The following is a 13,244-nucleotide window of genomic DNA, read 5'->3' on the forward strand; positions in this document are numbered from 1 at the left end:
GAACATAACAGCCTAGAAGGAATCAGTATAACGTTATCAGAACGTTTTATGGCATCTTTCTGTTCTGATAAACCTCGTGAATTTGATCTGTACACTTTAGATTTCAGATAAACCAAGAGAAAGAAATCAGTGAAGTGAGATTGAGAGATCACAGTGGAAACGAAACTGCAAAGTTACGGGAGATAACTTTATCTCCAAAGTGATGTTGCAGCGCTTGCGAACACGTGAGGCGACGTGTGTAGAGAAGCACCAACTTGCATTCATATAACATCATTCACGACATTTCCTTGCTGAAGTTCTAGAATTACGATATTCTGCAACATTGTTATATACCAAGTACCTGTATACAGCATATTTCATACCTATCGAATTGAACTCTTCGAAGAAGTACATACTGAGAACGAATTTGCTTGTGATACCGCCCCACTCAGTCACTTCATCTTGTGGTGCTGTCAGTGCTAGATTTTATCTTGCATGGGAGAAAGTGGTCTCTCTCAAGCTTCAATCCTTTAAAAGTAAAGTTATCTTTTTTTAGCTCTGATTACAAGAATAATATTCCTTGACAACTAAATCTTCGAGTTTGTAGATTTTTAACTATCTTGCTGACATACTCGAAGGAAATTAACAAGAAAACTTTGTTGATTTCCTCTTCATTAAATATGAACAAACATGTTTATAGTCATCATCAGATAGCTAAATATAATTTCGGAGTAAGCTATTAAGTCGAAACGTTAATGTATAAGCACTTTGCCTTTCACTCCTTATAGATCTCATGTTTTAGGCATGTTCGTAAGAATTTTAACAAAGAGAATATGTGAAAGACTTCAACAGAGTTCTTCTTCGTAACATCAGTGGTTATAAAGCACTAAGTTGCGAGCGTGCTTTTGTTCTTGCAGGAGTTCCTCCTGTTGATATGGAAACTGAATACAGAAGTAATGTTTTTGATGTAGTATCAAATGACACTTTGAAAGGTCACATAAATATAAATTTACCGTTTTGTGATTTCACTCAATGTGTTGCTTTAGGACCCATAAATTTCTGTGATTATGAAGAGAATGCTGTAAACTGTATTCATATAATTTGTTTTAAAATGGCTGTAAACCGAATAATAAATTTAGTCCGGCATTTGTTCTTTCTAAAGGCCAATCTAAGATTTACTGATTTAAGCATCGTTTCCGAAATGAATGCAGACTTAATGAAGCAGAGCTGTTTTTATCTTAAGGTGAAGTGGATTAAAGGGAAAAGATTTCATCCACAAGCTAACTTATTCTTCCTTTTAATTTATAATTAGTATTAAAAGCAGAGGGAAACTATAGTCATTACTTATGACAAATATGACTGTTAAATATGTCACGGTAATCAAACACTCTTAGCTCATATTCATTAAATATGACATTGTAATTAAACCCTCTTAGCTGTTAGTTAACTTAGAGACAAAGGGACCTGCTATTTGGTTTGCTTAGGTGCGTGGTCATCGCGGTATTTTCGTCATATGAAATAGCATATTGTTAAAGACAATGCTACTTATGAATATTGCTGATGCCATAATTAAATGAGAAAATTAACTCATTGAACAAAACTTGGGCATATTAGGTCATATACAATATATATTGAACAAAGTGTAATGTGTCTACACATATATTATTGCCAATATTGATGTAACAGTCTAAAACATAAAAGAGAAAACAATAGCGTTGTGAAAATTATAATGAAAACCAGTTTAAGCTAATTTAGTCCAGTGTATTATTAAATAAAATAAAAAAATAAAGTTAAATCTCAATAATTTATTTCGAGGACAACATTAGAGTTGTTGCTTAACGTTACATAGTAGAGATTATCTTCTAAGTTGGTAAGGTAGGTAATAACGTTAACTATAACAAAATATAAAGAATACCTTCCATTCTATTATGATTACTACCAGTGAGCCCACACAACTATTTGCTTTAACAAATACATTTAAACTCTTAAAGAACTGTAAAATTAAATAAGAAAATCAAATTTTGGAATAACACATTACAGGCCAGTGGACACCAAGACACACTAAATAGCAATTTAGTAGGGGTTAGCTTCTTAAGTACTAAATAGAACACAGCATATTTTAGCAAGGAACTGGTTTACACCGGGAGTAAAATTTTTATCTTTCATATTTTTCGACACAACAAATTAGAAACTAAGCACTTCAAACTATAAAAACATCCTGTAGTACACTGTTACAACTCGGAGGGGTGCAAAGGTTTGAAGTTCACGCATAGACGAAAGGAAGCCATTTCATACAGAACCTCGAACTAGAAGAACGGAGAACAAAAATAAGAAGATTATATTTGTCAAATTTCTGAAAGCACGACAGTCGCACTGGTCCACTCATTCTCCTGGGTTTGTCGGGAGGGTCCATTGGTGTCAAGAGAAAATAAGCCATGGTCTAAGGTTAAAAGGTGACCCATGTCGCTCGTTCAGTGCAGGAAAGTAAGACACTTCTTCGATTCCACCATCTGCCGCTTCAAGGAAAACTTCTAGTTGGCGAAAGCCCTCAGTTGGCGGGAACCTTGATAAAGAACGAGAAAGAAAAAGTCGTCCAGTTCCAGCAACCCTCTCAGTGCGAACCTGAAGGGATTTTCCAGCTTCCAGAAGCTGGCTAACATCTCCCAATTTTCAATGCAACCTCTCAAGATTATTTCGAGAGACTCCTCTGCCGAATAGCGACGTAAACAAAATATTTCGAGCTAGCCTCGTCAAGGGTGCAAAATTAATACATGAATATGTTGAACTGCCAAAATTTTCACACCTCGCAAGCGCAGCCCGTAATACAATTACAAATAGAAGAACCCTGTGAGTGAAGATGCAGAATATGTGAATCCTTCTATGCGGTAAACTGTTTGGCCAAAAAGTCACCTTTAAAAGAAAGAGACATAAGAAAGTGTCAAAAATAAGTAATAAATAAGTGTCAATAAGTAATAAATAAGTGTCAAAAATAAGTGTCAATAATAAGTGACATAAGAAAGTGTCTTTTAAAAGTTTTTAAGAAATTCTGGGAAATAGGAATGTTTTCCATTCCAACAACTAGTCGAAAACGTAGCGTTAACAATTAGTACCGAAATTTAATTCTATTAATAACTCTCTCATTACAATTAATCAAATTATATGCACTGAATTTTCATTCTAGAAATCGAGATTTCAATTCGATCAATACATATATTTTTATTACATCAGTCGAAATTACCACCTGAGTCAGAAAACATGGATTCATAAACTTTACCAGAAAAATGGGTAAACATTAAACAAACAAAAAAACTAATTAAATTTGCACACCAAACTAGTGTAACAAACAGAAAACTTTTAAATATAAAAGTTAAATGAACTTAAGGGTCAAACCAAAACAACCCCAAACAAAAGAGTAAAATAAAATCAGATAACTTAATCCAAGTTCTTAAGCAAAAATTAAAAACCAAACTTTACCTTTAAAGGAAAAAAAAAAACTTAAATTTAAAATTAATAATTACAGCTTAAAATGAAATTAACTTACAGCAATTACTTTAATCTGAAAAAATAAAATCAAATATTTAAAAATGAATTACTGAAAAACAAAACTGAAAAACCATATTACATAACTATCCTCCCCCGTTCTGAAAAGAAAAAAAAATCGGAAGAGAATCAATAACCAATTACAAAACTCATTGGCAAGTTATACGCTAAGTAGTGGTGACAGTGACAATAACGTTAAGAATTGAATGGAAGTAGCCAGCTCTTAAACTGACCAAAAGTGATGAAAATTAAACTTTACCAATTAAACTGAAGTTAGAACGCAGTAAGTTAACCTGCTGAAAATCAGAATAAGACAGTAGGACTCACAAAAAAGCAACAATTCACTTTCAAAAAATATTTTTAAGCAAAGCTAAGGATTAACCTGTCTAGACTAACTTAATACACCTTCATTCTCTCCCCAAGGAAAACAAAACAAAAAATACAGAAACCATGGATAACAAAATAAAACCCAAAATTCAAAACAAAAGAAAACATTATATCCAAACACAATCCAAAAGACAATCCAAAGGTCATTGCCACGTGGTCAGTTGCCACGAAACCTTTTACCCCAGAGAACTCCGGCAAGCGGTCCCATCGTTAAACATCCTAATGTTGAAAGCAATAGACGTGTTGCCTAGCCAAGATGACGACATGATTTGAGAGAAGGTTCTAAAGGACATCATGAACGTAGTGAAGATGATTATGATGACGAAACATACAATCTTGACGAACCTACAGACAACATTTCTGATATAGATTGTGATATGTTTGAATACTTCAAGTCATCCGGTGAAGATGGAGAACGAAAACATCAGAAATCTGGGGCTAAAGAAAATGGTGAAGCAGAGGCTAATGAAGAAGAATCTGCTGAAAAAGATAAGGAAAAGAATAAGGATGCAAAATCTTCTGATGAATTAGCTTCTAAGAAGCCGTTAAACTGTTACGTTAAATGCTCTACTCGTGAAAGGCTTATTCAACCGATGGCCAAAAGAACTCTAGTCGTAATCCAGGAAATTGGTGTACGGTTTGTGAATGTGCTTTCAGTGGAAACTTTCTTGCTTACCGGAGAACAAAGGAGCACAGGAAGAAACGAGAAAAGAAATATTCTAAATGCGGACCATGTCGTTTGTGCTTCAGCAGTTCTGAAGAATATAGAGACCATTGTAAAAGTGAAGAGCACAAGCAAAGATTTGCTGAGTTTCACTATTCAAAGAATTTAGCCTCTGGCTCAGATGGAGATGAAGCTGCTAGAGAGCCAGTTGAAATAATTGAAAAAAAAGCGTGAAACTATAGAAAAGATGGAGGAAGACACTGCTAAAGTGAAAGAAGAAAATGCAGATGATGAGAGAGCGGCTGAAGGTAAGGAAAAAGATAAGACTGAAGATGCTACTCAAATAGATGGTGCTAAAGAAAACAAAGATGCTAAAGATGACGCCAAATCAAAAGGAAAAAAAGAAGAAAAATATAAGGAAGAGAAGAAAGAACTCCAAAAATCAAAACCTAAAGAACCTAAGTCTGTTGGCCAGTCATTTGTTGTATCTGTCCATGGTTATCATTGTAAGCTTTGTCATAAACTCTTTAAAGATGTTACAGTCGCTAAGTCAAAAACTTGTCGTTCCATAATGCATAGTAAACATTTAAGAAAGCAATGGCTAAAACTATTGAACAAGAAGAAAGATAGAAATGTGCTGAAGAACAGGACAAACAAGATAGGGAGGCTGCTGAAATCACAGAAGTTGCTGCTGAGATAGCTGCAGTTCAAAGTGCTGCTAAAGAAGCTAAAAAAGAAGCTAGAAGGAAATAAAAATCGATACAAAGTAAAAGTATACTATTTTTCTTCCTATGCAAATATATAATACGATTTTCAACTTCTTTAAGAAATTATTTTATAAAAAGCATTTGGAAATATTAAAAATTTTAATGGGCACAGATTTTAAATTGATAATGCAATTTATTATTGGCGCAAATGTAATACTTTTTCTGAAGCATTACAATATTTTCTTCAAAAAACACGAAACGGGTCCTAAGGACCCAGCGCGCGCGCTCGCGTAACGCATATGAGCTCGCACTCTCTCATTTTGTTGTTAATTTTAAAGGGCAATTTCGGACATAAAAATGTTATGCATTAAAGTTAGTTTTCACAAGTTACGGAGAAAATCAGCATAAATGTAATTCAATGATGAATTTAAATTTTTTTTTCATTATCGTTGCTTCAGTTCACATCAATTTACCTAGCCATTCATTCCATAACATAGTTCCCAAATGTGATTTAACATCAGCAGCGTAATGTATCCTCTGTCTCTTTATGTAGTATTCATCTGTAGAAAAAAGATCAACACTACCAAACTTAAATTTAATATTAACAATTACAGCTTAAAAAGGAATTAACTTACAATTATTTTAAACCGAAGAAATAAAATCAAATTATTAAAAATCAACTACTAAAAACAAAACTAAAATCCAAAATGAAGAACCATATTACATAACAATATGAAAAGTGAATACATCTTTTAGCGGGAATGAAAAAAAGCACATTTTTGAGCTAAAGGTGATTTACAATTATCTCTCGATAATAGCATTAGTTTTCGAAAATGCTACAAGCTTTAATCTAACTGTAATAAAGAATGCATTTTAATTTCTAAACACAATAAAAAATTTTGTTCCTCTTGTATCCTCATTTCTTCTTTATTTATATGATACCTCTTGCTTATCAATGCATGAGATAAATTTTGGCATTTTTAAATAATAACAGATTTTAGTGTTTTTATGCTGTGTTTACGCTTATTTTAAACTATCCTTATATTTTTAGGGTTTCTTACGGATATACAAACAGTTTTTCCCACAAGGAGATCCTTCCAAATTTGCCTCTTTAGTGTTTAGAGTCTTCGATGAAAATAAGGTAAGTTCCTTAAGATATGCTTTTTCACATAACCTTTCCCATATTGTTTAATACGGTTTCAAAAAGGTTGAGCTCGCGACGTTGCCGGCTCTCTGACTAAGTATCCCAGTAAGGCCCAAGACATTGAACGGTCTGGCCGGGGAGTGAGAAGGCGTCGGAAATGAGAAAAAGGGGGTGACCAGCGTCACAAGAAGAAAGAAAACCAAGAAAGCCGCGCGCATGGAGAGGCTAAGTATAAGTTGTTGTCTGGTAGTGTTGTTTCATGATGGATGGGTGGTTAAAATAAGAGAATAAGTCTGAGAAAAGTATTATTATTTAAATCAGATATTGTAACATATTACATACAATACAAATACAAGACACATAAAGAGATGCAAATGATAAAATAACAAATATACACTATATACAGGAAAATCCGTGAAAACTATGTAGTGAAATTATCGTCACGGGTGAGGTGAGCCGCGTATGGTCTGATGCAACTGTCCTCTCTCAGTGGAATATAATCAAAAACTTTGAAATGACGAAAAAAGTCGCATTGTATGGCTTTGTCGAAAAAATTCTTGTTCATTTTATGGAGGTATTTTTCAACAGTATCCAGTTTGAGATCTCTGTGAAGAGTGTCGTTTGACACATAAAAATGTGCATTTGTAATAAGTCTCACAAACTTATTTTGTAGAATTTGCAGTTTGTAAAGGTCTTTAGTTGTAGCTGTAGCCCAAGCAGGGGATGCATAGGAAAAAATTGGCCTAATAATGGCCGTATAACGGTGTATTTTACGGAAAGATCCAGTTTAGAGTATTTACCCAGTAGTGGTGCAAGATTGTAATAAATCTTGTGATGCATCCTCATATATATAGCTTTACCGTGGGGAAAAGTAAGAACTTCCAGAAGCTTCGGGGGGCGGGGAATATCGTTCCTAGGACTTCCACAAATTCTTCGGAACATTCAAAGTGTTGACATTGGCAAGAAATTGCCTAATGGCTCGGACTGAGTGACAGGAATTCTGACCAAAACTCAGAAAGAATGTTTTTCTGCACATTATTTCTGGTTTTGTTTGAGGTATTGCTGCAATTCTGAAATCACACAACTCAGAATTTTAAAATTTACGAAATAATACATGATATAAGACACTTGTAAACTAAACAAGGGTCGTGAATTCAATAAATATAATATGTTATGAATAAGCACAAAAATCGTCATACAGTATTCATTGAATAAGTAAATAAAAGCAATATACAAGTTTACAAAACACATGCAGATAAACAAATAATTACAAAACTTTGCAATATCATCAAATTTCAGCTACGTTTTTCAAGAGTTCTGGCAAAACTGCAGAGCGACGGTTTCATTTGTATCTTATGCTGCAAACAGAACTTACTTGCTGACCGAAATTACTTGTCTGAGTAAATTGCAGATGATAATCGAAATTGGTTTTAAGATTAATGAGTCATCTCTGTTTTAATAGAATTTGCTGATGCCATTAATCGTTCCCTAATGAGGCATAAGAGATTAAGAGGAGGGATCAATTTTTAGAGATAGGAAACTTGACATTGTGTCTAATGGTTTCTGAATGCAAAATGGTACGAACAGGAGTACGAAGATAAGAATTCTATTTCATTTCATATTTTGAATTACACTGACAAGAAATGTCAGAAATTTTCAGCTAAAAAACATGATCATAGAAAATTTGTTTTATCTCAAAAATCTCACCCAATGTAAATTAAATCTCACTTAATGTAATCAAAAATCTCACCCAATGTAACCAAAAATCTCATTACAATTTCTTTCTAATTTCACAAAATATGAATTGTAATTATTCTGATTTAAAGAAGGAACGTTTTTCGAAAACTTATGTAAATACTAATATTAACTAAATACATTAGACTGATGCGAATGCGTGGAAAAAGCCTCCTGCAAAAATTAATTGATTCGCGGAACTCAGTTTAATTTTTGGAAAGAATTAATTTCATAAAAAATGTATATTAATAAAATGAATAAAAAAGGCTACTCTATTTTATACACATCTAGAAAGACAAACAGTAATTTGAAATTCTCAGGCTCTTTTTAATATGTGTATTAGAACTGGAGTGTTTATTGGATACTTTTTAAAAGAAACAAATTGATACTTAAAACTCTTATACAAATGTCTAAACTAGAGTGCTAAATATTTTATCATTTTTAGCACTAGTCAAGTAAAGGTCTTTCGCTTTTATCTGTCAATTTTATGTTGTGAGTGAAATTTTATGTCATATCGCGATAGTATTATTGAGATATATTAAAGCGAATTTTATGTGATCAGATATGTTATTTACTTTGATCAGATCAGTGTAGGTTATTACCTGGAATTCATATTATTTTTGTGACATAACAAACCATTCTGTGTGCATTAGAATCATAATACAAGAGGCGCATTTTAAATTTGATACATTTGTAAAATGTCGATTTTTTAAACCTTTAACATCAGGGTAATTAACTGGTGAATTCCTAAGCTTCAAAGAATATTTAATATTAACAAAACTCAAATCAATTTATGTTTTAATTTTACAGAACAATTGTGTACATTTAAAGAGCATTCGATACTGGTACCTTAGATTATGTACTTTTTACTACTTATATACTTAAATTATGTATTTTTTACTCCGCTTTACTATAATCTCTTTGCTTTAAAATAAATTAAGAAACAAAGTAATAAAAACTTAATCAACAATAGTGACAGCGTTTGCTGTGAAAAAAATTAAGGGAATAAAAAAGAAAAAAAGAATTTAAAAACATGGAGGAAATGATTGGTACTAAATTGAAATCTTTAAAATTATAAATTTTGATAAATGTGGAAGATTCCAGGAAGATCGTATTCTTTAGCTAAAAATGTATTTGAGACGATTTTAACAAATGGTAATTTGAATCAATATTTAAGGATGTGATTAACTTGTAAGTCTTGCCGTCGGAATATTGTCCCTACTGTCGAAATGTAAGCTCTATTAACATATTTAGCAGATTCATTTGCCATAATAAGTGCTTGATAATATTCTGGTATTCTTATACATATTTGGAACACTATTTATCCCTAGCACAGTTTTAACTCTTTCGCATCGCGAGAGGGCAAAATCTCAATTCCCCAAACATCGAAAAACGCCCGTATCTAAGAATTTCTCCTGGAATGCTTTCCTTCCCCCATGACAAGTTGAATACTACAGCGCTAACAATAGCCTTACTTAAGTAAAGCGAGAACTTCTTTCTTCGACGCTTTGACACTGTGTGAAGTTCCCCCTTGGGACGGGATTGTAACTTCGGGCATCAAAAGCTAAACACTGACAGTAAACAAAGGAAAGGAAGGAACAAAGGAAACAAAGAAGCTACTTTTAGTAGCTTCAAAAGAATGATTGACATGTTATTTAACAACACCTGAAAGCAATGAGTAATGCAGTAACGTGATGGAGGAAAGCACTGGGTAGGAAATTATTCAGACGTTTCGGGCGTCCAGCCGATGTCTGAATGCTCGGGCGTTTGGGGCGACTTCGATGCGAAAGAGTTAACTTCAGAAATAACTAATTATTAGGGGGAAATAACAAAATGGCGCTAAATAAAGGAAACTAAATCTTTCTTATATGTTTTGGAGTTAAAATAAAGGAATGATATAAACAAAATAAAATAAATAAATATGCGCAGATTGTAGAATGATGCTAATTTGACTTTTTTTGCAAATTTTACTTCTGTGAAATTTTTACTTTGTGCGGTTTCTCTTAGTAATTAATTACGTCCTTAAATCCCACTGACGAAAGACAATCTGACTAAGTTTTCGTAACGTCTGTGAAGTCAACTACGGAGAACTTTAGTTTTTAAACAAACGTTTTTTCGTTACAACTTTATGCATTATTTGGGCTTACCTTTAAATCTTAGGAATTTATCCGGATATGAGTAACAGAAAGGTGAGCTTAAAATTTAAATTAAATCGATGCTGGAGGCTATAACGCAAACAACCTAACAAGCATTTCAAATTACTCAGTGCATTACTGATTTCGGCTAGTAAATTGGCTGGTATCGGCTAACAAAGAAGCAGAACTATAGGAGAGAATCTTATTATAGTCAGCGTCGCTGCCAAAAGTTTTTTGCCTATACTTTCCTACAATTCTGATTTAAATACTCTTATCTAATTTACATCCTGATGAGAGCTAAAGTAAGGAAAAAAAGACAATTAAGTTCAAATTCACAAAAAAAATGGGTTTAACAACATAAAATATACTTTATAGAATGTCGAATGTTTCCATGAATTGAAAGAATTTTCTGTATGAATGAAAATACTATGAATTAGAAAATACCAAGAAACAAATTGACTGAAAAAAGTCCAAAATTCATTACGCTTTATTTTGCACCTTGCAAGCAGTGTTATTTTGAATAATGTATGCCCATGCTCTTTTGCAATACATATTTTGAATTACACTGACAAGAAATGTTAGAAATTTCCAGCTTAAAAACATGGTCATAGAAAATTTGTATAATCTCAAAAATCTCACCCGATGTATTGATATCTCATTACAATTTCTTTCTAATTTCACAAAATATGAAAGGAACGTTTTTCGAAAACTCATGTAAATACTAATATTAACTAAATATATTAGACTGATGTGATTGCATGGAAGAAAAAGCCTACTGCAAAAATTAATTGATTCATGGAACTCAGTTTAATTTTTGGAAAGAATTAATTTCATAAAAAATATGTATCAATAAAATGAATAAAAAAGCTGCTCTATTTTAAATTTAAAATAAAATCTCTAAGGGTTCAGATTCTAACGACCGTTTAAAAGAGATTTTTAAAAATTTTTAATAGTGAAAAATATATATTGTTGCGTGCGTACGGGTTCGTTTGAATTGAATGCACAAGTCCAATGAATAATGAACAAAATTTATTATTATCACAACAAATAAAACAAAATGCTTTAATTCCCTCATATTCGTACAGTATTACAATATCTCACAAGAGTTTTCTTTTAACTACTCAAACGTTCAACAGAACTTAATTCAAAACAGCTAGAGAAAGCTAATCCACCAATTCGCTACAATCAACAAGAGCAGTTTGCTCATAACAAAATCTTAAAACAACAGCTAACTGAACCGAGAGGTTTTCCTCCTTTTTATAAACTTTTTAAATCACGCGCGAGATTGTTCTAGCAATTTCTCGAAATTAAAAAGATATATTTTTTATTAAATAATAAATGCACGTGTTCTTGTATTTTTAATTTTCCGGCTTAGCTCTCCTTTAATATTCGTCACGCGCAGCACTGCACGGGGAAAAAAATAATTTTATTTATAATTCAACTAACATTAACTATTTAAATACCAAATCCGTAACACTGCCCCCTTCCCAAGGACTGCATGTCCCGGGAAGTACAATCCCTGGACAGGGCGCCAAACTTACAGCTAAGGCATAAATGAAATAATAAACATTACACTACAATAACAAACAAAATGAACAATAAATGCAATAACTAATTTGAACAAATCAAATGCTATCAAATACTAAATATAAATCAAATCAAATACACATCTAGAATCAAAAAGGACCATGGTCTTACACTATGTACTATGGCCATAGTGATGAGCTAACCTGTTGTAATGAACGACTTTAGATTTCGAAGACTTGCGGATCTGAACCACGACGTCATTCAGCCTGCTTAGGACTGTGTACGGACCATCCCAAAGTGATTGTAATTTAGGCCGGAGTCTTGTTCGTCGAATCGGGTTCCACAACCACACCTTGTCTCTTTAGTTGAATGGATGTCCAGCCGCTCTCTTGTCGTATCGGGTCTTCACCTTCTCTGTCGGCAAGTTGACTCGTTGTTGCATCACTTCAAACTGAGCCTGGAGATCTTGGATGTCTTCCTCAGGCGATGAAGGTGCAACCGGAGGGCGACCAAACAAAGGATCACATGGAAGACGAGGGTCACAACCGATGAGCATCTGAGATGGAGAATAGCTGGTAGTCTTGCATTCCTTTTTGACCCTAGTATGATCTCGGCAGCTTTCTGAGCTGGGTCTTGCAGAAAAAGCGTCGGCGTTTCGAGGTGAGGATCCCTACTGAGGATAGATAGTCATGTTATCAGGTTCAATGTTCCGTCTTACTTTCTTCGGGAACATGCAGAACCTGACTCGGAACAGAGAGCTTACTAAAGCTATGTTCAATCACTGTGGGAAGTAGACAGGATACACAAGAAGGGTATACAAAACCCTTTATTTTTCTCTATTTACAATAACTTCCGTACTTCGGAATACACAGACCCGCTACTTGTGGTCTAACGTAAAAATATAAAAATAAAACCAAACTCTAATTTAACTTTAAAATAATAAACGTGGAAGATTGGCCTTATATTAACAGGAAGCCGTATGTAGTACAGAGAACTGTGAACACTACAATACGTTTAAAAATTATCAAGAGGATTAAAACCTCTGGCCTGGAAGGCAACCAGCAACTGAGTAAAACTTCTAAGGTAAGCGGCCTGCTTCGACTCACTGCTTCCTCTCTCCCGCTTGGCAAAAAGCCACAACTTAAATACTTGGCGTTCGCCAGACAAACTTTGCATAAATACTTTAACGCTTTTAATTCTGGCCGGAAGTAGAAAATAAGAAGTGATAGTAATAATAATAAGTGATAGTAATAATAATTTTAAAATAAAATAAACGTTAGTAAAACTTAAGATCCTTACATACTTCCCGCCAGAGTTAATTAGTTTGAAACTGAGGTCTAAAAGGACCTTGTTGAAAACTTTTAGCTCTACAATCTAACGCGAGGCCAATCTTTTACAAACATTTTTCACTAGAAACTAGAAATTTA

At 33.4% G+C, this 13,244-nt stretch overlaps 1 protein-coding gene and 1 pseudogene across 1 annotated transcript in view; both read left to right on the plus strand.

Annotated features, from left to right (window-relative positions):
• Positions 1–13,244, plus strand: part of LOC118182922 (frequenin-2-like) — a 534,041-nt gene that overhangs the window by 472,195 nt on the left and 48,602 nt on the right. The window contains exon 4 of the mRNA XM_035352310.2: positions 6,329–6,418. Coding sequence (XP_035208201.1) covers positions 6,329–6,418 — 90 coding nt within the window. The remainder of the gene's footprint in view (positions 1–6,328; positions 6,419–13,244) is intronic.
• Positions 914–5,323, plus strand: LOC146999113 (uncharacterized; annotated as a pseudogene).

This window comes from Stegodyphus dumicola, chromosome 1 (assembly GCF_044657685.1).
Source record: "Stegodyphus dumicola isolate Sdum_Otavi_A_Nest chromosome 1, ASM4465768v1".
In the NCBI taxonomy this organism is placed as follows: Eukaryota; Metazoa; Arthropoda; class Arachnida; order Araneae; family Eresidae; genus Stegodyphus; species Stegodyphus dumicola.